Source organism: Aspergillus brasiliensis, assembly GCF_001889945.1.
Source record: "Aspergillus brasiliensis CBS 101740 unplaced genomic scaffold ASPBRscaffold_1, whole genome shotgun sequence".
Lineage (NCBI taxonomy): Eukaryota > Fungi > Ascomycota > Eurotiomycetes > Eurotiales > Aspergillaceae > Aspergillus > Aspergillus brasiliensis.
Genome location: NW_027137442.1, coordinates 2,266,578 through 2,289,685, shown reverse-complemented (window position 1 = coordinate 2,289,685; position 23,108 = coordinate 2,266,578). Strand labels below are relative to the sequence as shown.

At 50.4% G+C, this 23,108-nt stretch overlaps 6 protein-coding genes across 6 annotated transcripts; 3 read left to right on the top strand and 3 right to left on the bottom strand.

Annotated features, from left to right (window-relative positions):
- Nucleotides 1–269: 269 nt before the first annotated feature.
- Nucleotides 270–4,092, top strand: ASPBRDRAFT_25251 (putative checkpoint protein kinase (SldA); the record flags this gene model as incomplete). The annotated part of the gene is made up of 3 exons (XM_067622155.1): nucleotides 270–1,262; nucleotides 1,370–1,817; nucleotides 1,877–4,092. The coding sequence occupies 3 exons, from the start codon at nucleotides 270–272 to the stop codon at nucleotides 4,090–4,092; spliced, it is 3,657 nt and encodes a 1,218-aa protein (XP_067484846.1).
- A 1,957-nt stretch (nucleotides 4,093–6,049) lies between these two features.
- ASPBRDRAFT_114195 (uncharacterized protein) lies at nucleotides 6,050–8,029 on the bottom strand (the record flags this gene model as incomplete). Its single annotated transcript, XM_067616799.1, has 1 exon — nucleotides 6,050–8,029. The coding sequence occupies one exon, from the start codon at nucleotides 8,027–8,029 to the stop codon at nucleotides 6,050–6,052; it is 1,980 nt and encodes a 659-aa protein (XP_067484845.1).
- Nucleotides 8,030–13,240: 5,211 nt separating this feature from the next.
- Nucleotides 13,241–15,072, bottom strand: ASPBRDRAFT_50458 (cytochrome P450; the record flags this gene model as incomplete). Its single annotated transcript, XM_067626548.1, has 6 exons — nucleotides 13,241–13,671; nucleotides 13,738–14,343; nucleotides 14,394–14,462; nucleotides 14,516–14,618; nucleotides 14,675–14,791; nucleotides 14,848–15,072. The coding sequence occupies 6 exons, from the start codon at nucleotides 15,070–15,072 to the stop codon at nucleotides 13,241–13,243; spliced, it is 1,551 nt and encodes a 516-aa protein (XP_067484844.1).
- An 833-nt stretch (nucleotides 15,073–15,905) lies between these two features.
- Nucleotides 15,906–17,421, top strand: ASPBRDRAFT_61137 (putative pyroglutamyl peptidase type I). Its single transcript, XM_067628282.1, has 2 exons — nucleotides 15,906–16,456; nucleotides 16,513–17,421. Exons 1-2 carry the CDS (start codon nucleotides 16,346–16,348, stop codon nucleotides 17,227–17,229), a joined length of 828 nt encoding a protein of 275 aa, XP_067484843.1. The 5' UTR covers nucleotides 15,906–16,345; the 3' UTR covers nucleotides 17,230–17,421.
- Nucleotides 17,422–17,737: 316 nt separating this feature from the next.
- Nucleotides 17,738–18,787, top strand: ASPBRDRAFT_112701 (MOSC domain-containing protein; the record flags this gene model as incomplete). The annotated part of the gene is made up of 1 exon (XM_067616682.1): nucleotides 17,738–18,787. The coding sequence occupies one exon, from the start codon at nucleotides 17,738–17,740 to the stop codon at nucleotides 18,785–18,787; it is 1,050 nt and encodes a 349-aa protein (XP_067484842.1).
- Nucleotides 18,788–18,978: 191 nt separating this feature from the next.
- Nucleotides 18,979–22,149, bottom strand: ASPBRDRAFT_113074 (DNA-directed DNA polymerase POL5; the record flags this gene model as incomplete). Its single annotated transcript, XM_067616717.1, has 5 exons — nucleotides 18,979–19,863; nucleotides 19,915–20,217; nucleotides 20,266–21,071; nucleotides 21,123–21,711; nucleotides 21,778–22,149. The coding sequence occupies 5 exons, from the start codon at nucleotides 22,147–22,149 to the stop codon at nucleotides 18,979–18,981; spliced, it is 2,955 nt and encodes a 984-aa protein (XP_067484841.1).
- Between the last annotated feature and the right edge of the window lie 959 nt (nucleotides 22,150–23,108).

Below are 23,108 nucleotides of genomic sequence, written 5' to 3'. Positions count from 1 at the left end.
ATATTACCCGATATGGGCTAGTGCCCATGTGACTGGTCGTCGGGGTAACGAGCCCGAGTGGGACTAGTGGCTGTTTATCGATAAACTGCCCAAGTCGGTCAATCCCATTCGAGTCAATTCAATCTTCTCGAGTCGCCCTTCGCTTCATCTCGCCAGCCCACCATCGTGCCCATCTTCACCGCTGTCACCGCAAACTTACTACGACCGATCAGTAGCCACCCTCCACGCACTCGTTCTGATTCACCTTTTCATCTCTACCTGTCGCCGCAATGGCGGCCAACGAAGACCATGTCAACTTCGACATCATCGAAGGCCAGAAGGAGAACATTCAGTCGCTACCCGGAGGCCGGTCAGCAAGAGAGTTGGCTCGAATCTTCTCTCCACGGGAGTCTACCGATATTCTGGCTACACCGTCGCCTAATGATACCCGCACAGTAAATGATGCCACCCGCCAGGAATACGAAACAGAATTGCAAGCTATAGGAGAATCCGATGACCCGCTGGATATCTACGACCGATATGTGAAATGGACGCTGAATGCCTACCCAACTGCCCAGGCTACACAAGAATCTGGCCTTCTGCCCCTCCTGGAGCGCGCCGTGAAATCCTTTCTCAACTCCCCTCATTATAGGAACGACCCTCGTTATCTACGCCTGTGGCTGCACTACATCAGACTCTTCTCAGACTCGCCGCGCGAGACATTCGCATTCCTAGCGCGCCACCGCATTGGAGAAGGACTTGCGTTGTACTATGAAGAATTTGCGGCCTGGCTGGAAAGTGCAGGAAGATGGACGCAGGCCGACGAGGTGTACCGCCTTGGCATTGACAAGGAAGCGCGCCCCGCCGAACGACTTGTGCGCAAATACAGCGAGTTCCAGCACCGCTACGAAAATCACACACAGGACAATGGCCCCTCATCGCCTGCGCTGCCGGCTGTGCGCCCAGCGTTGGCTGCCAAGGTCGACCCTTTCGCTTCGGCTGCTTCTCCCGCAGACGCCGATCCCCAGGCCCAGCAACCAGCACCCGCGCGCAGCGCTGCCCCGAAGACGAAATCCGGCAAGCCGAAGATGGCGATCTTCTCCGATGCCGATTCCCCCAGCCAACCAGCTGTCAGTGCGCCGGCACAAGGGTGGGACAGCATTGGATCAATGCATGAACGACGGAAGGAGAACAAGGTTGAGGCGAAGCCATGGGCGGGAGAGACTTTGAAGGCAGGGAAGAAGCCGGCACCGGCACAGAAGATGACGATTTTCAGGGATGAGGTAAGTCCAGAGGTTTAATTTACCTACTCTTTCTGATTTCCGTATATTTACGATCACAGGACTAATTGGTGGCATGAACCGCATTGGTTTACGATTTATGTATTCAGTCAAATTCAAATTTACAGGCAAAAGAAGCATTGCAATCGAAACATGTTCCAGAGCATCGCGTAAGGGAAGCGATTAACCCACGTACAGGAAGACGGGAGCGCGTCTTCGTCAACCTTGAAGCAGTATACCCTGACTACAAAAACCCGAACCATGAAGTGAGCTTCGAGGAACTTAGAGCCATCAGTCGTGGCTGGACGGACAAGAACTGGCGGGCTCATAAAGAGCCCCTCAAGCAGATCTCAGGCAATGCGGCTTCTGTGGAGATCCCCTCTGAGAATCCTCTTGAGCATGGCCTTGAGAATGATCTGCCACAACAGTTCAAGCAGAAGTTGACCGTCAAAGATGCAGAGACTCACGAGCCAGAACGGGGAAACCCTATCCAGGAAAGCAAAACCAACAAAGCGCGGAAGTTGAAGCTTCGTGAAGTGAAAGGAGAGACACAAACAAGTAAGTATCTTACTTAATGCTCTTTCATTCGTCGTCTTTGTGTACTAATCGAATTGAAGTCAAAATGAAATTTGATTCGCCCACTGGAGGCAAGATTCGCCGCAAGAGTACTGCAGAGCCAACCATGACCATCCACACCCGGGCCGCAACAGACGAGATCTATAGTATTTTCAACCAGCCACTTAAAGCAGAGACTGAGAATGCAGCGGAGAGTAGTGACTTTGATGACGATGATTATACGAGTGCCGGAGAAAGTACGGTCACTGGCCGCATGTCTGCTGCATCAAGCGACTTCGGTGATGATGACACAACCTTTCACAAATCGTTTGTCGAAGGTGACGAGGATGGGTTCGAAGATAACACTCGCGCTGAGAGCGTGGCAGATGGAGAGTGGACTCAGTTCTCGGCGTGTGATGTGCCGGACCTGGGCGCTGCTCATTCACCTGCTATGCCTGACGACTCCACATACCATGGCAGAGAGGATAACACAGAGCAATTCCATGATGCAGATGAAAATGGCGAAAGGCAGCGGTTTGTCCCACAAATGCCTGAAGATTACAATCCCCCTTATGGCCCTTATCGAGACCCCGCAGTGATGGCTCAGAATCGCCTGCCCTTTATGACACCCATCGTTGAACAGACCGAACACTCACTGTCAATGACGGCAGCAAGGAACAGCCTCTATAATGCGAAGACGCCGTCCAAACCCCCAATGGGGAACTTGTTGTTGTCGAGCCCATTGCTTCCTGCCACTCCTCATCACGATGACAACTTCCCTGATATTCCTGAAGACGTTGCTTTGAGCCCCACAATGGAGAAGTTTCGAACAAGCTTCAAATTAAGCCCCTTGAAGGAAATTACTCGGACAGGAGCAGTCATCAATGATGAACAGTGCAACCCCACCGCCAGGGGGATTCGTAACACGATTCTTCGGTCATTGCAGCCACCGCTGGCATCGTACCCTGGCTACCACGGCCACCCGGACATGGACACCCACTATGGCCCTGAAATCCAGCGATACCTCAAGACGAGCCCGAAGCGTTCCAGAAGCGGGGACGAGGCATCCTTCGATGTTCCCATCCTTGAGCTTCCGGGTGCCGAGAGAAGCTACATCATTAGGCGTGAGCTCGGAGCCGGTGCTTATGCGCCCGTCTATTTCGCAGAAAGCATCGACAGTCTACCTTCCGACGATGAAACCGACTCCAACAGCAGAGATTCCCACAACCCTAGTCCAATCCGATACGACACACCCCGTTACGGCTTTGAAGCGATTAAGCTGGAGGTAGGACCGCCCAACGAGTGGGAGTTCTACATGATCCGCACGGCAAACGAACGATTGAGTCGGCTTCCAGAATACTCACGCGCCACTGAAAGTATCATTCGCGCACACGAGCTTCACGTCTACAAAGGGGAAAGCATCCTGGTGGAAGATTACCGTGGTCAAGGAACACTGCTCGATCTTGTGAACCTCATCCGTAACGAGCCGATTTCACCCAACACCAATGGTGAAGGCGGAATCGACGAGGCCCTGGCCATGTTCTTCACAGTGGAGCTCTTCCGCACCGTTGAAGCCCTGCACAGCTGCGGCATCTTACATGGCGACATCAAAGCCGATAATTGCCTCATCCGTCTCGATGACAAGCCCGTACCACCCCCATCCCTGATCGACTTGGGAGACGAGATCACCGCAGACCCACGCGAAATCCACTACTCGCCACGGGGCCTCCACGGCTGGCGCAACAAGGGTCTCTCCCTCATCGACTTCGGTCGCGGTATCGACATGCAAGCCTTCCAACCATCTGTCCAATTCGTCGCCGACTGGGAAACGGGCAAGCACGAGTGCAACGAGATCCGCGAGAAACGACCCTGGACACACCAAATCGATCTCTATGGCCTCGCAGGCACCATACACGTTATGCTCTTCGGGAAGTACCTCGAGTCAATTCCCAGCGGCAATTCCCCCGAGACAAAGACGTACCGAATCCGCGAGTCTCTAAAACGGTACTGGGAGCGTGATATCTGGAACGATGTGTTCGACCTCCTGCTCAACCCCGGCGAGGAGCGATGGGCTCGAATGGAACGCGAAGGTCATAACCCTGCCGCCATGACAAGCGAGAACAAACCTATCCTCCCTGTGACGAATTCAATGAGACATCTTCGCGAGAGAATGGAGACTTGGCTCTTCGCTAATGCAGAGAAGAAGGGTCTTGGACTGCAGATTCGGAAATTAGAAGCCATTTATGCGGAGAGAAGGAAGCGGTTGGAGAAGTGTTAGTTTAGATGCTTCTTTATCCTTTCTTTCTCTCTTTTTCTACATTTGCGGTTCAGTGGCTTTCTTTTTCTTCTTTTTCATCAGCTTTGTTCCCTTTACAACACCCCTCCCCCTCACCCACCTCCTCACCTCTTTGTCCTCTTCACTAATAATCAATCCCCTTTCGACGATGCACGTGACACGTACGCACTTTATACCCCCTCCTGTCTTTTTCTTGTCTTGTCTTGTCTTAGTCGCAGCGTTGGCGTTTGGGTTGTCGTTTCGTTTCACACATACTTACATATGTTCTTGATATCAATCTTGTTCTCTTTGTCTACTATTTATAGTCTTGTGTGGCCTTTGGTCGTGAATGGTACATATGGTAATTACTACATACATTGCCCGTATTCATACTAAGTAGTCGTATTTGCAGTAGTTGGTTTAGGGTTACTATCTACTAGATGTCTTGGCATCGAGTTTAAATCAAACTAGGATGAGTAAGTAATCTACAGGTAACTAATCACAAAAAAGAACCAGACAGTAAATTGTTGGTATTGTTGGTATCTGTTCAGGAGATACAGAGTCTAGCATGGATAGGTCAGATGATATCATGCTGGGGTAGTAATCAATGGTTCTGTTAACAGTTATGCTTATCATGGATGCTTTGATTCCATCCATCACGTGTCACCATTCACTGCTAGTAGAAGATCAGCCTAGACCGAATTCGTATCACGATATAAAAAACAGAGAGGGCTACAATGCAATCACAAAGATCAAAATACTTTTACATACTGTAATAAAGAAGGAAAGGAGAAATGTATTCATTGAGAAATAGAGATAGTAAGAGACATAATGAGAGATGTAGATAAGTTGAAAGCCAACAACAAGAACATGCTTGACTGGAGCAAGACATGCCAAACAGATAGACAGACAACAATGTAGATAATGGTAAGTAAGTAGGACGAACATGTAGCAAGTTCGAAAAAAAAATGTCAGTTAAAGCAAGGCTGAAACTGAAGACAAAAGCTGAAAGTGAAAGCTAAACGCTGCAAAGACAATGGGGCGCTTTCCATAAGACGTCGTCACTAAGCAGCTGCCAAGTCGTGCGGATTCGTTTCATCTATGAGTCATTCATTCAATAGCGGCGTCTCTCCATTCCAATCATCACTGCGCATGCTAAATTGTGCATGCCAAAGGTTCATCAAGATCAAAGACGGATCGCACGGTAAGGTTGAGTATCCAAATCAACGGTAAGAGATGAGAAAGAGATAGATCAAGAGATGAAAAGAAATTGAAAGATAGTGGGTATTGTTAGGGTCGGTTTGTTTTGTAGTTTTTCGGTTTTTGGTGTTTCTGGCAATGTCTGTAAGACTGTCGATGTTTGTTCAAAGAGTGAATGGGGTTCGGTATGTTGAGATGAAAGAATAAGGAAAATCAGAGAGTGTGGATGACCATCAACAGTGTCTGCGAAACACCCTTCCGTGGCAGGGAAGGTCCTTTATCGTTTCCGGTTCCACAAATGCTTCGGAGAGTGTCCCGACAAACAATGCTGTATGAGTCAAGAGTAGAGAGGAGAACAAGAACACTGTGTAGAAAACGACGGTTCAGTTCGGTTAAATGAGTCGCGGTTGGGAGCTTGGCTCGTACACCTTATAAGCACCGTGGTGTACAGCTGAACCGCTGAAAAAGCATCGTATGCATGTAGAAGCAAACTTCAAGCACTTTTTTTGGTTTTTCGTCATTGTGGTCTCTTCTCTCGTGCCAATCATGCAATGCTGCTCCTCAACAAATGCAATGGCTCAGCGCGAGAGAGAACCAAGGTGTAAAACAAGATCATCAATTCGTGACTGCCATTTCTGTCATTATATCCTTTGATCAAAATGCGATCAAGATCACGGTAAATCATCCCGGTCATTAGTGTAGTAGATCGATGTGATGTTGACACATGGTGAAACAGACTTCTAATAATGCGATGCGCAACCTATTGCCTCGAGAATGGCATGTTCAGGATTTGCCTCCGAATGCGCTCCGCATCGGAGATGCCTGGCTCCGTCGGATCGTACGGGAGCCGACTAGTCATTTCTTCGTTCCGCGATTCACTATTCGGACTGGTCGGCTTAAACTGTGGCAGAAGCCCGCTTGCGAAAGGATCCGAGAGCGACGGCGCATGTCGAATGCGCCGAGGTGACGGCTGGGCTCGTTTGGGCGTTTCTACTTTGAAAGGGGAGCCCAGACGCTTGATACTGTCGCCGCCGAGATTCAGCATCGGATTAGCCATGGGTTTTCCGATCATGGTATCTTCGTCGTTCCGAGAGGAGGACGACGGTGGGGAGAACAACTGGTCGAGACCTTTGTGGTTCACTGAACTTATTGTGGCTCCACGGTTGCGAATGCGTATCCGATGCTGCCCTAAATCATTGAGCTTTCCCTGACGAACAAGGTCTTCTAGCTGCACCCGCGTATCTTGTTCCGCTGGCGATTCGCTGGTAGTGGCCACATAAGAAGCCAGGTGGTGAGGATTGTCGACGTTCGGGAAAGGCTCCATGCGGGGCGGAGAACGTAGCCGGGAGCCCGTCACATGGATGGTTTCTCGTCGAGCCCTGGGGGTATGACGCTGGGGTCGCTTTCTCGAGGCAGTTGGTCCCCAGGTATTGTATGTAAATGGCGACCCTAGTCGTGGCACTGGCTCCTGTTTATGGGCACTACCGGGATGTATTGTGGGTGGCTCCGGTATAACTGGGTGAGACGCACTGAGTATGGGATTATTGAACCATTCATTGCTCATCTCCGGAGGCGAAGAGTCTTCCGCTGCCAACTGAGCCAGAGGCCCAGGGACAGAGCTGGAGACGAGAGACACACCCAGATCGCGCGTCGCATAGGCGGCGCAGCTGTTGGAAGGCTCCCCAGAAGGCTGAGACAGCAAGTCCAGGAAGGGCGTCGGGCTGCGAGATTGCATCATTCTTTGGTAGTGGGGAGCAATCGAGAACTTCTTTCGACACAAAAGCTTCAGCCTGCGCCGCGTCGATGCTTCTGACTTGGGCCAGGTAGGCTTTCCCGCATCGACCTTGGGAGTGGGAGTAGAGTTGCTAGATGGACGCTGGTAGGAGAGCGTGAAGGGAAACTGTCGGTCGAGCCTAAAGCGCCTTCTCTCCCACGTCCGCTTGGCCTCCCGGGCGACGCGGTGAGTGACTCCCAGCGGCGGAATGCTGCCCGGAGTCATTTTGAAAGGGGTAATGGTAGGGTCTTGGATGTAGAGCTGGTAAATGTTCCATAGATGGTTGTCCATGTCCAGGGTCCATCGTTCCTTGGCGTGCAGCATCCGTGCCTTGTTCTTGCGCGTTCGGCACAGAGAGGGCGTCTCAGGGGCAGTCTTTGGGGGAAGCTCTAGATGGAAGAACGGGTCGTATGAATCGCTCTCCATGCTCGTACAGCTTCCACCCGCTGAGCGCCGGGAGCCGAACGTTTCTATCGAGGAGACGGATGAGTCCGATGCCTGCGAGCAGACGGAACTAGGACGTTGAATACTCTCTCCCAGGGCCTGCGAATCCTCCAGAGACCACGCTCCGGTATTGTTGTCCTCGATCGGGTCGGGGCGAATCTGAGCTGGAGGGGTTTTCATGGCCAGGCGATCCCGGGGCGGCGCTAAGTAACGGTCATCGCGGGAGGGAAATGCTGGACACGAGGGACCCGCGAAAGCGTCGTAAGATGGGACTTCAATCGAGGGTATAGGGACATCGGATGAATTCGGGTTGAACGTGCTGAGGTCATATTCGGCCTGCGCAAAGACATCGGTGCCCGAACGGACGCGGGACCTCCGTAAGCGGCAACTGGAATGACGAGGGGGAGGCGGCGGCACATCTAGGTGATGTGAGACGCGCTCTGGTGTACGAGGTTCGCCTGACGAAGAAAAGGTGAAGTTCTTCGGCAGGGTGCGCGATAGACCCTGTGGTCGACAAGCCATGATGTGCAAGGTTCCCGTAACGGTTCAACGATGGTTTGCTAGCTAAGACGAGACGAGTGGTTCCTAGGTAAGTGCGTTATCTTGACAATTTGGTGCAGCTTCCCTAAACCACTGTCATGTCGCGAACCTCGAGCGCGATGCGAGAGCTGGTGCCTGATGTTCCAAGTTAAGCGCGGACGGAGATAGCCTGGATCGCACGGTATTGTTCCCAACTCGAGTGAAGCGCGCACACGCTATCCACAGAAAACCACCAAACTCAACTATGGAAGAGCAAGGGGGAAGGGTAATCCAAGAACAAGCAATAGAAGTAAAAGAAATCCGTTTCAGTCAATGGTGCAACGTCTGTGATCGATCTCCGCAAAAGGGTCGTCGACAAGGCGCGCTTAGGGTTTATGGGGGGGTCGTCAGTCGTAACAGGAGGTCAGGGGAACAAAACAAGGAAAAGGAAAAACACGTCGAGGTGTGAGTGGTCGGATGGGCGAAAGCGATCGAATTCGTATGGTTTTCGATGTGACGCGCAACGATGTTGTGCAGCGATGCGCTTTTTGGTTTGGGGGGGAATTGCGAGAGGATCACATCGAACGGGTACCCCAGCGGAGGGAACTATAGAAGATGGGGAGCCGACATTGGCACACGAACACGCCAGACCAACACAAAAGAAAAGGCAAAGGAAACGGAAGGGATGGTCGATGACGAGCGACAAGCTCGATCGGAGAAAAAAGGAGAAGCGACAACGTGGCTGTCGAGAAAGAAGGGGGTGGATGTAGGTGAGTAACGGAGGGAAAGGAAAGAAACGGGGGGGAGGGAGGGAGGGAGAAAAGAAGAGTAATAGAAAGAGTTGCGAGAGAGAGAGAGGATGAGACAGCCGAGGGGGTCACAGAGAGAGCGAGCAAAGGGAAGCGGTAGGCGCAAGAAAGCCGCGAACACTCACTAAAACTCCCAGCATCGAACTGCTAACTTGCTAACTTGCTAACCAACTAACTGTTAACAGCGCCTTTTGGGTAGCGGCAATCTCACGAACTAGTCACCTACTTTCCCTCTGGCTCCACCTTGAGTTTTCCAGCAGGCCCGGAGATCACCACGTCAAAGCCCATCAGGGCACCAAGTGGCCTCGCCGGTGCGCTGTTCACAGGGACGCCTTTCCTATTCTCGCTAATCGAGATCGTTATTTGATGATGTTAGCAGGTCGGGGATGACACTCTCCCAACATTGTTCATTCCCAAATGCCACAGGTGCACAATTGCCATCATAGCAGAGATCATTCAAACCTGAAGAAAATGAATTGATCAAAAAATGGGGAAAAAAAAAAAAAAAGGAAAATCCAGCAGGGCAATGGAATCGCGACTGCTCAGGAATGCGGAGAACGTCGATATGCTGCACTTCCTCGTGAGCCACTCAGCTGCATTCTCTGCCTTCTTTTTCATTTTTTTATGCAGCTTTTTCTTTTGGTTATTTTAATTTTTCTTTTCAGAATCCTTCCCCCAATTTTATTTCTCCCATCTTTTCTTTTCTTTTTTTTTTTTCTTCCTGCCTTTTTTTACTGTTTTCTGGCCAATGTTGGCTCAACCGGAAAAAGAGACTACCGATGTATAGTGTAGTACTCTTCTTTCCTCCCTAATCAGATCAAGAACCTTCGAGCATCCACACATTGGCCGTCAAACTCACTTACACACCTTTTCTCACGTTCTCCCATTCTTGGGGGCTGGTCCATAGTAAGTGCATCCCTCTAACCGCCTCACCGCGTTGCCCAACGATCCCTCGGGACGGGCAGAGGATTCACGCCTGCAGCCCGTCGACAAATCGCAGCCATCCTGATGGGGTCGCCCCAGTGGCCCCAACGAGATAGTCCAGAATCATCATAAGTAATCTCTGATATGGGGACACTAGACTCATCAGTCTGCCGTACCTTTTGCACGGGCTGCAGCACCAGTGATCCAGAACAGTAATAGCTTAGCTCTCCAGTCTAGATCAAATCAGACTGGGCTGTGCCTCGTCCATCCATGAGTTACTATACTTGCAACGTTGCGTTCCCTTCCCCTTTCCCTCAACTGCAAGGGTACCGAGGAGGTGTCCTCAATGCAGACCCAGTGCAGATGGCTCACTTGACCATTAACCATGTTCTCCAATTATTTCTCTCCATTGCCTTGAGATTCATCACAATTCCCGTTCACCCGGTAGCACCGGCACACTAAGCAGCAACTTCACCTCAATGGCAAGAGAAGGAAGAAAAAGACCTACCTGATCCTTTTTCATCTGTGGCCCCATCGATCTACACGCAACGTTCTCTAGCGAGCGAGACCGACTTCCACCATAGCGGACCGTGTGATCAGAACCATCCCGGTGGCTGGGGAGAGGTGCAAGTAGGAAAATAATGAATTAAAAAAAAGAATTGAAAATTCCTTCTTTCCCCCGGCCTTCCCCCCAAATCAACAAATGTTGGCGAACCAGGAATTTGGGGGCGTCCCATCGGTGCTTCAGCAAGGTGGCCTCGAGTACCTTCGATCAAAGTGATTTCACGGTCATGAACTCCAGTCACCTGCAGAAGCGGTTCTCCACCGCCTGAGCGAATCGAACCCCGACGCACTGGGCATGCATTAGCACCACCTGCCCATCAGCCAGTAGCATCTCGCCCAGCTTGGGCATGGAATTGAAGCCACGACTCAAACCGCCTCGCGGGCGGCCCGAGAATGATCGAACGGAGGAAAGTCAGAGTCATGGAACTCCGTATACGACCTCAATCCACAAAGTGGCCCCCATCCATTGCTATATACCCCGTAGACCTCTTTCTCTACAAACGCTTCAATGTTGTATCCCCCTTCTACATGAAAGAAAAATTAGCCTGCAAACAAAGACCGGGCACCTCATTACTCTCTATTGAAGCACATTCATGTCAATCATGAATCAATCCGCTTATCGGCCGCCCCCCAAACGCGTCAAGGCGGGGTAAACGCGACCCTAACGCGTCTGACACGCGGATCCGCGCGTCTGGTAAGTGACTGTATTGGCCTCAGTTCCCGCCAGTCAGCGCCGCGCATCGCCTGTTATTGAATTACTAGCGCCCTGCGCCGGGGAACTTTCCATTTGTTCCTGGCTAAATCCTAGTTACACACTATGCTAACTAGTAGTACTGCTACTAACCTACCATTCTTAGTGTGGACTCACTCCATCAACAGAACCTGGAAATAGTAATTCAGATGGCTGGGGATGGAGTCTACAGTCCACATGAACAGAAAAAATTCAGAAAGCACTGTTGATAGTATAATTATAGCACACACAGTGTTATATTTAGTAGAGAATTATGGAGTTGTTGCCTTTTATGGGGTAGTCAATTGGTATTGCGCTCAACTAGTAAGTAGTTGATACTCCATACTACGGATACTATGGAATCAATACAGTGGGACACATTAAGATATTGATCAAAGTGGATATCAGCAGTTACCACGGACCCAACTAAATCCCGACTTCCTGAAATTGCATGATGGTACCATAGTAATATGAATTTTTATCAACCTGCCGCTAATATGCAGCATAAACATCAATTTTCAATCAACAACTTGGTACTTGGGGCAACCCCAGCCACTCACTTTTCAACAAAATAAACAAATTATACCTCTACCAACAACAGACCACTACTGTGAAAATGTATAATATACTGTCTACTTGATCCCCAAGAGACACACAGTCCATATAGTAAGCAGCCTGTAGCTTTTCATCCATACTATCTATAAGTAGATTTCCATACCATGCAGTACCTAAACGAACACCGAACAAACTACGGAGTATCAAGTATATGTACATTCCAATGAACCCAACATGAAAGAACAAGATAATCATGCTCGACATATCCGTGAGTACGCCAGATACTAAACACACATGCACTGGCGCGCGACTTACTTGCTTCTGCTTATACTGTATGCTACTTTAATTGTTTATTGTCATAGGGCTATTAAGAAAGTAACTTTAGTAGCAAAGTAACAGCCAGGAAAAGCTAGCCAGCTAGCTAGCTAGTTTAGGACCGGGAACCAGCAGGAGTTAGGTTTTACTGTGGTTACTGGTAGGTAGTAGGTGAACCAGAATTAAGCTTGAATCTACTAGATCCATGGTTCGTGGTCTCTCCTAGATTAGGGAACGGAAGGCAGTTTTGGACTAGTTAGATTCTTCCTTTATGAGAGGGGATTAGTAGATCAAACTGTTATTCACACAAGTACTGAGTATACTTGATTGATTTGATTCTATAGTAAGGTATTATAGGATACGTATGTGCGTACTTCAACTTCCAGGTTACTCTATCATGTCAATTAGCTACTCCGTACCCAGTAGTAGTAGCTATCTACAATAGTTATTTAGTTCGGGATGGATAACGCTTCTCAGGTTGGTACTTCCCACACCATATCCAACTACCTACATACTAACTTAGAATCTTCCATGGTTCGGCTTCTACACCGCAAGCTCCTTACCGTGGATGTTGCATCTGCGCTATGCACCCACTATTTGTGCCAACGTAAGTTACTCAATACTAAACAACTAGTTAGTAGCTACCTACGTAAGCGGTCTGGCCACCTGCAACCTGCATCTGCATCTGCAGATAATGCAGTGCAGTGGTTCATGTTCATGTCCATGTTCATGCTTACTGCTTACCTAGTTAGGAAATACGGGTAAGACAAAAACAAACAGCCAAACAGCATGGATCCTGGAACAAGTTCCGCCTACACAGGTATGGTATGGTATCTGAGCATGTTTCGTTCATTTTTGCGAATATCTGCCTCAACGTGCTACATAGGAATACATGGTAGGATAGAATAGAGTTATGACGAATGGAATCACAGGATCAAAAAATGTAGTGTGTGAACACAACAGAGAGAACCGGTTTCGTAGTACGTGATGTGGTGCGGTATTATTTCCTCGTCAGCGTCGCCACATTCATCCCTTGCTTCAGAACTGGTTTTTTTTCGTGGCACCGCTGCATATGACTGACTTGTCTTGGATGCATGTGGAGACGCCGTTGGAAAAAGAAAAATAATCATGTCATAAGGCAACTTGATCTGCTGAGATGTGTCTTAGATTTGTTTTGATCTGGTGTGCGGTTTCTGGTTGGTTGATAGAGTATTTTTGATTGGTTGGTACTAGAGTAGAGGCATTCTAGTATGTACACAGTACGCGGTACTGGTCGACTTGGTATATACACGCTTGATGAAGAGAGGAAGAGATGGATCATGACAGATCAACCTCTGGCTGTCGGGGTTTGAATAGGAATCCCACTGTCGGATCGCAAATTGACTCTGTTCCGTGCATAAAGTTCATCGGTCGCGTTGAGCGCCCATCTGCGAACTTCCAGTCGTATCTCATGAGAAAGTGGATGAGGAGAATCTTCACTTCGTTCGAGGCGAAAAAGCGTCCCGGGCATGCATGCATGCCGTGTCCGAAACCGAGATGTTCCGGGCTGGTGGTCACGAACTGGAACCGGTGCTCATTGCCGGGTTCTTGACGCTTCTTGTAGAATCGGAAGCCGTCGTACGTCTTCGCGTTCGGGTAGAGGGCTTCATCCTCCATGTTGTGCGCTGAGACTGTTACGCTGGCGCCTTTGGGGATGCGGGTGCCATCGGAGAGCATGACATCTCCCATAGCGAGGCGGTTGAGGAAGGCTATGCTTGTATGTCAGGTTAAGAGTCCTCGTTAAAGGCTGGGGAGCGAAGCTGGAGAGTGCTTACCAATGCCGGCCGGGTGCATTCGCTGGGATTCCTTCAGTACGCTATCCATTAGCTTCATCTTGGTCAAGCTGGTCTTCTTCAGCCCTCCGTCTTCGCTGACGACAGCCACGATCTCGTCTCTCAGTGGTTGAATGTGCTCGGGGTAGGCTGTCAAGTCGTAGATAACGTTCGTGAGGAGGTTGGAAGTCGTGTGAATCGCCGCCAAGGAAAGGCCGACCTGGGACACAGCGATGTCTATGGGCCGGCCGGCAGCAACCTCTTCGAACCAGTCCAATGTGTCTGCGTGCGTCCTCGGCGGGTCCTCTTCAGGGAGCTTGCCTTCTCGGATGAGTTTTCGCTTTTCCACCTCACGGTTGATGATGGCGGAAGCGACGCGAATATCTTGCCGGGTCTTGCGGGTCGACGACAAGAACCAGTGAACGAAAGGACGGAGGATTGAGGGGTAGAGTCTGAGGTCACGGGCAGCAACGAAAGCGTGGATGGTATAGTTGACAGAAACGTCCAACCACTGCTTGTCACGGCAAATCTTCTCACCCAGAAACACGAGAGAGGACAGGCGAGCTACGATATGGGGAATCTCCTGTGCAAAGGTGAAGGGGAGCCATTCTATCACTCGTCAGAGAGGTCAACTGTCACCCTGGATGTGAGTCACGTACCCCCAGTGTCGGGAAGCTTTTCATTCAAGACTGTAGCTGTCTCTCTTGAAAGTGGAGTGATGAGTTGTCCTGGAAGGAGAGTCAGCGTTCTGTTTGATACTGTTCCCACAAGACCACCTTACCAAGCCCTTGAGTAATCTTCTTGTTAATCACTTCTAAGAAGATACCCTCGTGATCTAATCCATCGAACGGCTCGAATCCTGGGACCTTGGATCCGAAAAAGCTCTGGCCAATGTGTCAGAATCTCCCGCAAACATATGCACTATTGAGCGGTACTATACCTTCTTGTTGGCCTCATTGAAGTCAAGAAGTGGGTTGTTCTTGACCTCGTCCACTAGACTTGGATGAAGGACGATCGTTGGCCTAGCGGAGAAGACGACCTGGAACGATTTTCTACCCTGCAAGGATATTAGCTTCCGCCGCTAATGCGTTGGCAGGGTACTTTAACCCATACCTGACTGAAACCCTCGGCGAAAAGCTCCTTTGCAGACGTAACAAATCGGTGCTTGGCTTTTGTGTTTGTGATCTCCCACTTGCTTTTGCCAACTAGGGGAATATTTTTGTACGGGAAACTATCCGCTAGCTCATGGTAGAAGCTCGAGACGAAGACCAAGACTATGGCCAGTATAACACCTTGCAAGAGGTGTTGATTATCGAGCACCTCCGTGATGAATGCCATTGCCGGAATGGGTAGTAGCAAAAGGCGCGGTGGAAATCATGAAAAAGAGGGAGTCAAGGTCGAAGTCGGCGTTGGGCATAGCCAGATTACTTATAGAAATATATATACTTTGAAACAACCGAGTTCTCAGTTGGCTTTTCTCCACTCCATCCTTTGTCTATGGAGATGGATTATCGAATACGCTTGATACGACGGGATGATCGGGTGTGAAATGCAAAGCCGCTCATTGACAGCGAAAGGGTGGGCCGGAAGGAATGAACCATCTGGACGACTCAGAACGAGGGATGGATATCGGGTCTCCCTTTCGCCGAGTTGTGATTGACACAAAGGTTACCCAAGGAGGAATGTCGGTTGGGAAAACCCCCGTCAATTCGTATCCGTTCGCTTTTGCGACGGAATACGACACAGATTTCAGCATCTATTCTAGCCTGCTCCATCGGAAGCATAAGTCGCGGCTGTGTTTCATGTGAGACGGTGACTTGTTGTCATCTAGTTAGTTAAACATCCTTCATAATCCATCCATCCTTCGCCTTGCGCTGAGGATGCTTCGATTTGTCCGTTCGGTTATTCGTTCGCCTCCATCCGGGGACACGCTAAGCCGGTTTCGGACTCCGTATTGGCGTATCGCGGGGGATGTCTGAACACCTGAAAGTGACACAGCCCCCAAATCTTCGCTGGATCAAGACTTGCTGACCAGAAAGCTAACTTCAGGATCGGAGGATATTGCTGGTTGTCTGTTGCGTCTGTGTTCTCGTGAGGGTATCATCATGAGTCTATCTTAGTCACACACGTCAGCCCAGAGCAGGACCATTCAGAGCAAACAGAAACTAAGTGCGGGTGATCAACCGCGACCGGTCCATGTCCGGAAAGTCATGGGAGATTGTTGGCATGCCAGACAGCTGAAGACGGTGTTTCGGAGTGAGTTTGCAGACTCTCTCATCATCTCATCTCGAAAGGAATGACAGTGAAAACCAAAGGAATCACGGAAGAACCAGGAAACGAGACTGCGGCCGGCGAGAAGCACACGATGCGACGAAGGCTTATCTCGTGACGCCAAGACTATGCGGGGAAAGCTCCCATGAAGACCCCCAAACTGGCTCTGCTGTTTCTCTCTACAACCTCATCGCCTCGATTGACTTCTTGGACTTTGGTGGCTTGGAGGCTGGCCGAATAGTCCTCTACCTGCTTTACCGCTCTTGTTTGTCGTTGACTGGCTATTATTGATCCCCCGACATTCTTTCTTGATACTCTGTAGAGATAGCTAGTGCTTATCATGGGAGACTACGGCCACGGTGTGTCGTCACTCACGGCACAGATACCTGGGAATCCGCCGGCATCTGGCACAGATCAGGATGAGATCTCGGTCCTTGTCACAGGCTTTGGGGTAAGCTTTCTGTCTCTATGTTGGTGTCTCAGTACCGCAACTCACATGTTCTACAGCCGTTCAAGTCTAATCTAGTGAACGCCTCTTATCTGATTGCCTCATCCCTACCACCCTCATTCCACTTCTCACCGGCATCTTCAGAAGGATCTGATGCTACACCTCGTCGGGTTTCGATAAATGTTCATCCCTCCCCCATACCCGTTGCGTATTCTACGGTGCGGACGGCCCTCCCGGTCATTCTCGATGACTATGCCAAGACGCACGAAGGCCGACGGCCAGACATTGTCATACACATTGGCATCGCAGCAATGAGGAATTACTATTCTGTGGAGACGCAGGCTCATCGCGATGGGTATCTGATGTCCGACATCAAAGGTAGATCAGGGTACGAGGATGGCGAGAAGCTGTGGAGGGAGCTCGACTTGCCACTGGTGCTTAAGGCTGGCCCTTCAGAGGGACACGCCTCGGAGAAGAAACACCTTAGTCCCCGTCCACCAGACAATGATTTCCTAGCAGCATGGAAGTCTTTTTGCCCTCCAGAAACCGATGCGCGAATCTCCACAGATGCCGGACGTTATCTTTGCGAGTTCATCCTGTACACCAGCTTGGCCTTGGCGTACCAGGCGGGCGAGGATCGCAATGTTACCTTCTTCCATGTGCCTGCGTCATGCTTGGATGAGGACATAGAGACGGGCAAGGAGGTAGCCGTCGCGCTAATCAAGGCTCTTGTGATTAGCTGGAGTGAGCAGCAACATAGCGTTTCTAGTATATGATTGCTTTTTTTATGGTTGGAGTCATGACTCTTAGCATCTTCGGGCTTACTAGTGGTCTATTTGAGTACTGTAATTTTGGCTATGTTCGCATCATTGAACGTGTTGGCGTCTGGTGGATTACCATCGCATCACGCCCGGCGCCGCATACTTTTGGGCATAAGGAGTGTCGGTATATAACCACCATCATTTAATGACTGGTATTGTATTGTGCAGGGGATAGAACCAACTTAGATAATATTTCATCGCCACATCAAATGGCGCGCCATCAAGAGGAAGTAAGTTCAACTTGAGCTATGCGGCCGTTGCTTAGCGCGTATGTTGCTGCGGAATTAAAATGGCAGTTGCGGATATTGCGGTTATCTTATCGCTCTTATCTCTCATCTCAACTTTCTTTGTCTCAATGAGTCAATTCTCCCTCTTTCAACTTCCTCTCCACACTCTCACGCAGCAATGAATGCACCAAACAATCCCTAACAAACCACACGCCATTGAACAACACCAAAACACAATGGAGACACCCACTCTCCTCCTCCTCACCACCCTCACCATCCTCCTTCTCCCCCTCCTCCTCTCCCCCAAAGCCACCCACACCCTCAAACACAAGCTCAATCTCCTCCGCCATCACCACCCCAAACCCACCACCATCCACTCCCTCTACATCTACCCCATTAAATCCTGTCGCGGCATCCGTCTCCCCCACACCACTCTCCACAAGCATGGCCTCTCCCTCGACCGCCGCTGGATGTTCATCGACGCCAAAACCAACCAATTCCTCACCATCCGGCAAGACTCGCGCATGACCCTCATCACAACAGCCCTCTCCCCGGACTCCTCCCAACTCATCATCTCTATCCCTTCCTTCTCCAAGGACCAGGAAATCTCCCTTCCCACAGAACCCACCGCGGACTGGCTAGCGCAGCACACCACCCTCGAACACGTTACTATCTGGGACACCGTAACAGATGCGTATGCGTACGGACCCGAAGTCAATGCCCTTTTCAGTGAATTCCTCGGCCGTGAGGTCAAATTAGTGTACAAGGGTCCCGAGCGCCGGATTCTGCGTGGGAATGGCGCCCCCGAGATCCTGGGTAGAGAACAGGATACTTATTTCCCGGATGTGCATCCCGTGCTGATTGCCTCTGCGGCGTCGATTGAGGAGTTGAATGGCCGGTTGGTGAATGGTGGGAATGAAGCGATCACCATTGAGAGGTTCAGGCCGAATATTGTGGTCACTGGGGATGTGCCGTGGGAGGAAGATTCGTGGAAGGTTGTGAGGATTGTAGGTGGTGATAATAACAACAAGCAGAAGGTGGAGCTGGATGTCGTGGCTAGGTGCGCTAGGTGTCAGGTTCCGAATGTTGATCCTGATACGGCGGTTAAGAATGCGCGGCAGCCGTGGGATACGCTTATGAAGTATAGGCGTGTGGATGAGGGGATCAAGTTCAAGCCTTGTTTCGGAATGTTGAGTGCGCCCAGGCAGGAGGGGAGGGTCGAGGTGGGCATGAAGTTTGAGGTGGTGGAGGTTACGGATGGACATCGGTATATCAAGGGTTTTTAATTTTATCCAGGGGTAGTAAGTAGTAATGGGTATACCATGATGCCAGTCTACTGTTTATAAAATGAGGGAGGTTGTGTATATATTACATACTAAGTAGTAGTTGCTATTGGGACTGGTCCCAATGATCAATATGAGTTAGTAGAGACTACTAAATAGCCATATATACAGTAAGTAGTGAGCAGCAGTAGCAGCTAATTCTTAATCTGCTTACTGCTCGACACACACCAATTATTCCAGTCCGTGAAGAACGACGGCTGCACATGACACTTCTTGCTGAGCAGCTGCGCCTTTCTCGTCTCGCCATAAACATCCACCACTCCCGCAATCGTCTCCTTATCATGCGCCACCAGCGTCTTCACCACCAACAGACTAGCCTGACTGCACGCCGACGCATGCGCCGGCGGCCCACTATGCGTCGCCTCCGTATGGATCGACTTCAACAGCTCCCAGACGGGCTCTGTCTCGTCCAGCTTCGGCAGCGCCGCGCCCTTGCAGTGCTTGGTGTATTCGCGGAGCACGTTGGCGGCTTTATTGGAGATCTGCTTGACGGTGGAGCGGCGGGTCAGGCGCAGCAATGGCAGGAGGAGATCGAGGGCCAGGAGCTTCGAGTGGCATTTCTTGACGTAGATTTCGAGGAGGTCGAGAACGCGGTTTTTGAAGTTGATCATGTTTTCTTTGGCGTCCTTTTTGTCTTTCTTCTGGCCGAGGGCGTCGCGACGCGCTTTGAATACCTTCACGAGTTGCGTGTCGATTTCTTCCATCTCGTCGTCGTTCATGTCTGCGTCGGAGCCTTCGGAGTCTTCCTCGTTGAGGTCTTTGTCGGCGCGGTGTGTGCCCAGCGCTTCGGCGAGCTTGGCTTCGAAGAGGGCTTCTTCTTCGTCGTTGCCGCTGGATTCGTCTTCGTCGTCGTCGTCTTCTTCTTCGTCATCCTCGTCGTCGTCGGAGCCAGCGGCGTCCACAACTTCAACGTCGCTGTCGTCTTCTCCGTCGACGTCCATCATGTCCTCGTCGCCTTCGTCGTCTTGCTGGTCGAACATCTCTTGCTGGCCGGCAAGACTTTCTTTCGCTTCCAGGATCTGGGACGGGATGTTAATAGGTATCATCAAGGAGTGAATGTCTGGACATACCGAGGTCAACGACTCCAGGCCGTTCTCTGTAATGCTGTCTGCGAAAGCACCAAAGACCTGTTCACTCATGCGGCGGAAAAGCTGGGATTGCTTGGAAGCGAAACTCAGCAGAATTTCCACCAGAGCGTCAGAAGCATCCGAGGTTTCCTCCTTCTTGGACTTCTTGTCGCCGAAGATCTTGGTGTAGCAGAAGTCGAGTTCCTCCAGCATGGAGGCGGCATCGGCGTCGCCGTTGTACACTTGGAGGATCGTCAAAGAGTACAGGAGCTTGAAGGCATCAATGCTGGCCTTGTCACCTTTCTCCTACAGTGGATTAGTAATGAATGATCGTTAGACCGACGATAGACTTACCAAACTGGCGAGCTTCTTCAGCGACTTGAAGGCGTTCTTCACTGCGTCCTGGATAGTATCGTCCATGTTGATGATGAACTTTCCGTGCTCTTCGGACTTGACTGCGTCACGGATGTGGCGCACAACGACATACGGAACGCCCGCGTACTTTTGCGTAGCGATGAGACTGTTGATACACGAGTTGATGCGGCTCCGGAAGAGCTCCTGCGTCTGCTCCGTCACAGGGGGAGTGACGGACTGGTCGCGACCTTCTTCCTTGGGCTTGAAGTAGGCGAATCGAACGAAAGCAAAGAGGATCTTCTCGAGAACCTTCTGCATGCCATCCTCGTCGTCACTGGCCGAAGCCCGGGCGCGAACGATGGACAGGAACAGACCAGCCAAGAACTGACGACTTGACGCAGCAGCCTTGCTGTCAGTCGTTCCCGGAGATGCAATGAGCGACTCAAAGAGCGGAACAATCTGCTTCAGAGCGTCCAAGTTGGCTTCACTGACAATCTTCTCCACGGTCTTCGTCTTAGTGGCCTGGTCGAAATTCACAGACCCCGTTGAGCCCATGAGACCACGGACAGAAGCGGCGGCGAACTCGGGCTCCTTGGACACGCGCGCTTGGACAGACTTTGCGGCCTTTACGGCCATGCGGTGGAGATATCTGTCCTCGACAGCAAGCTGGTTCATCAGGCACCTGACGAGGTTCTTGGTGAATACCAGGGAAGCCAATTTCAGGGGAGACTCGTTGATGACCTTGTTGAACAAAAGGAAGCCCCAGTATTTGCGTTCTTCTGAGGATGAAGCGGCGAAAAGACCGTCTAGACAGATTTGTTAGATAGTAAACACCACAACTGAGGGAGAAGACTCACTGTCGACAACTTCCGTCCAGAAGTCAGCGAAGCTGATACGAGACGAGGAACCCTTCGACTTGCTTTCCTTTGTCGGAGCATCGGCAAGCCTGCTAATAACAGTATCCCAGGCGAAGTGCAGCTTCGAGTTCCACACTCCAGAGGATTTCGCCTTGGTTCCGCTTTCACCTTCGGAATCAGCAGAGGAAGACTCCTTCATGACCTTGGCCAGCTGGTTTCTCTCCTTTGCGTCCAGAGGATCGTCGTGCTTCCAGACCTTGCTGGGGAACTTCGCATTCGGGAACAGGTCCTTGGCAGCGAGCCAAATGGCCACTCCCTCTGGGGTGCGTGCAAGCTCGTTCGAGTACAGCTGCTCCAAAGCGGAATCAAGGAACTTGACATCGGCTTTCTGGGCCGCGAGTTCGTAAACGCAGCGATAGATGATCCAGCCGCATTCCTCCCGGATCCAGGGCTTCTTCTTAGCCAAATCCAGCACCAGGTTCAGGAGCTTGGTCCACTCGTTGAATGGAGCATTGGGCTTGAAGAGAACAGAAGATTTGATGATGGCCTCAGCACCAAACAGACGACCGAAATGGTGGTCTCTTTGTTCCTGTAATACAGAATAAGCATTGCTTTATATAATAACATGTAAAACCTAGTTGGGAATATGTTTTACCTGACCGGATTCACCACCAGAAGCATTAGACTGCGACTCCCAGATGTTCATAACAGTCGAGATATTCAGCTCCGACGAGTCGCGAGGAGCTCCAAAGACCTGAGAGAGGATCTCAGTCAATGCAATAGAGAAGCCAATTCTAGCAGCTTTGCGACTACTGCAGAGACCACGGAAGAGTCTCTGCAAGGCCTTCTTGATTTGCTCATCGGCGGGGTTCTTGTCGGAAGTGAACTGAGATACCAGGGCTTGGGCAGCCTTCAATCTGATCTCATCCTTCTCATTAGCGAGGTCCTCATAGATCTCGACCAATTTGGTGTCGACATTGACCGGCTCACGGCGCCGCTTCTTGGACGCGGCATAGTTCTGCGCCATTGCGGGGAATAAAATTGTTGAAGAATTCCTCGCCACCGATTAGGTGTATCGGAATATTTCACAGATGATGAATAAATCACAACAAGGTCGCTGGACAGACCAACGACGACTGGGATGCAGGAGTTGCTTGCGATTTCGCTTCCGAAAATTTATGAGACGATTGGCTTAATCGGGTTAGCGCGCCCCGGACGGCTTGGCTCTTTACATAACACCGTTCGTTCTGCTTAACTACAACTCACTATACTACACCATTTAATGCTGTGTATGTACACATCTGGAGATATTTAAAGCATTAACTTGAGACATATATCAAGGTATCATAATTGTGGCTGTATCGTTTCTTTCCCAAGAAGTGTTGGGTATAATGTGAGCATACACTGCGTGTCGCTGATCCAGCTGTTATCTTATCGCGCTCAGTACATATAAAGCCTCTAAGGAACAACTACTACCTAGGTAGGTGGGTACTATCTACAACATGATAACTGAATATGGTTGTAGGCAGATGTTCAAGAGACTGAGTAGAGTAATACGTTTACTGGGGTTATGATAAGTGCTGTTTCTCAATAGATCCGAAGGTTCTCTCAGCAACAATGTGAGATCCTCAACAAGGTCTTCGGACTTACTATGCATGAATACTCTATTTCGAACCGCTATCAGCCACTATGCAGCGTGTGTGTATGTGGCCTGCGCATGAAAAGGCCGAGATTGATTATTGCCATGTCATTGTAGGCAATCCCAGGAGAGCCAACGTTACGATCGATCGTACCGCCATTGTTCATGCCATAGCACTCTAGGTTGAGGTAAACGCCCAAAAAAGGCTGTCTGCTCCACCGATCAGAAAGGAGAGAATGGGCTTCATTGATGATATTAAGGTTCACAACGTGTCTTGTCTTTGTCTAGGGACCTGCCTCTTTGTCTTCCAGATCTGCCTTTGTAATCCTCAAGCTCTCTTCCAAAGC

Bases quoted from the DNA above. Each gene is read 5' to 3' on its own strand.
- ASPBRDRAFT_61137 (XM_067628282.1), top strand. From the start codon at position 16,346: ATGGGAGACTACGGCCACGGTGTGTCGTCACTCACGGCACAGATACCT. The intron at 16,457-16,512 runs GTAAGCTTTCTG...CATGTTCTACAG, and splicing joins TCCTTGTCACAGGCTTTGGG to CCGTTCAAGTCTAATCTAGT.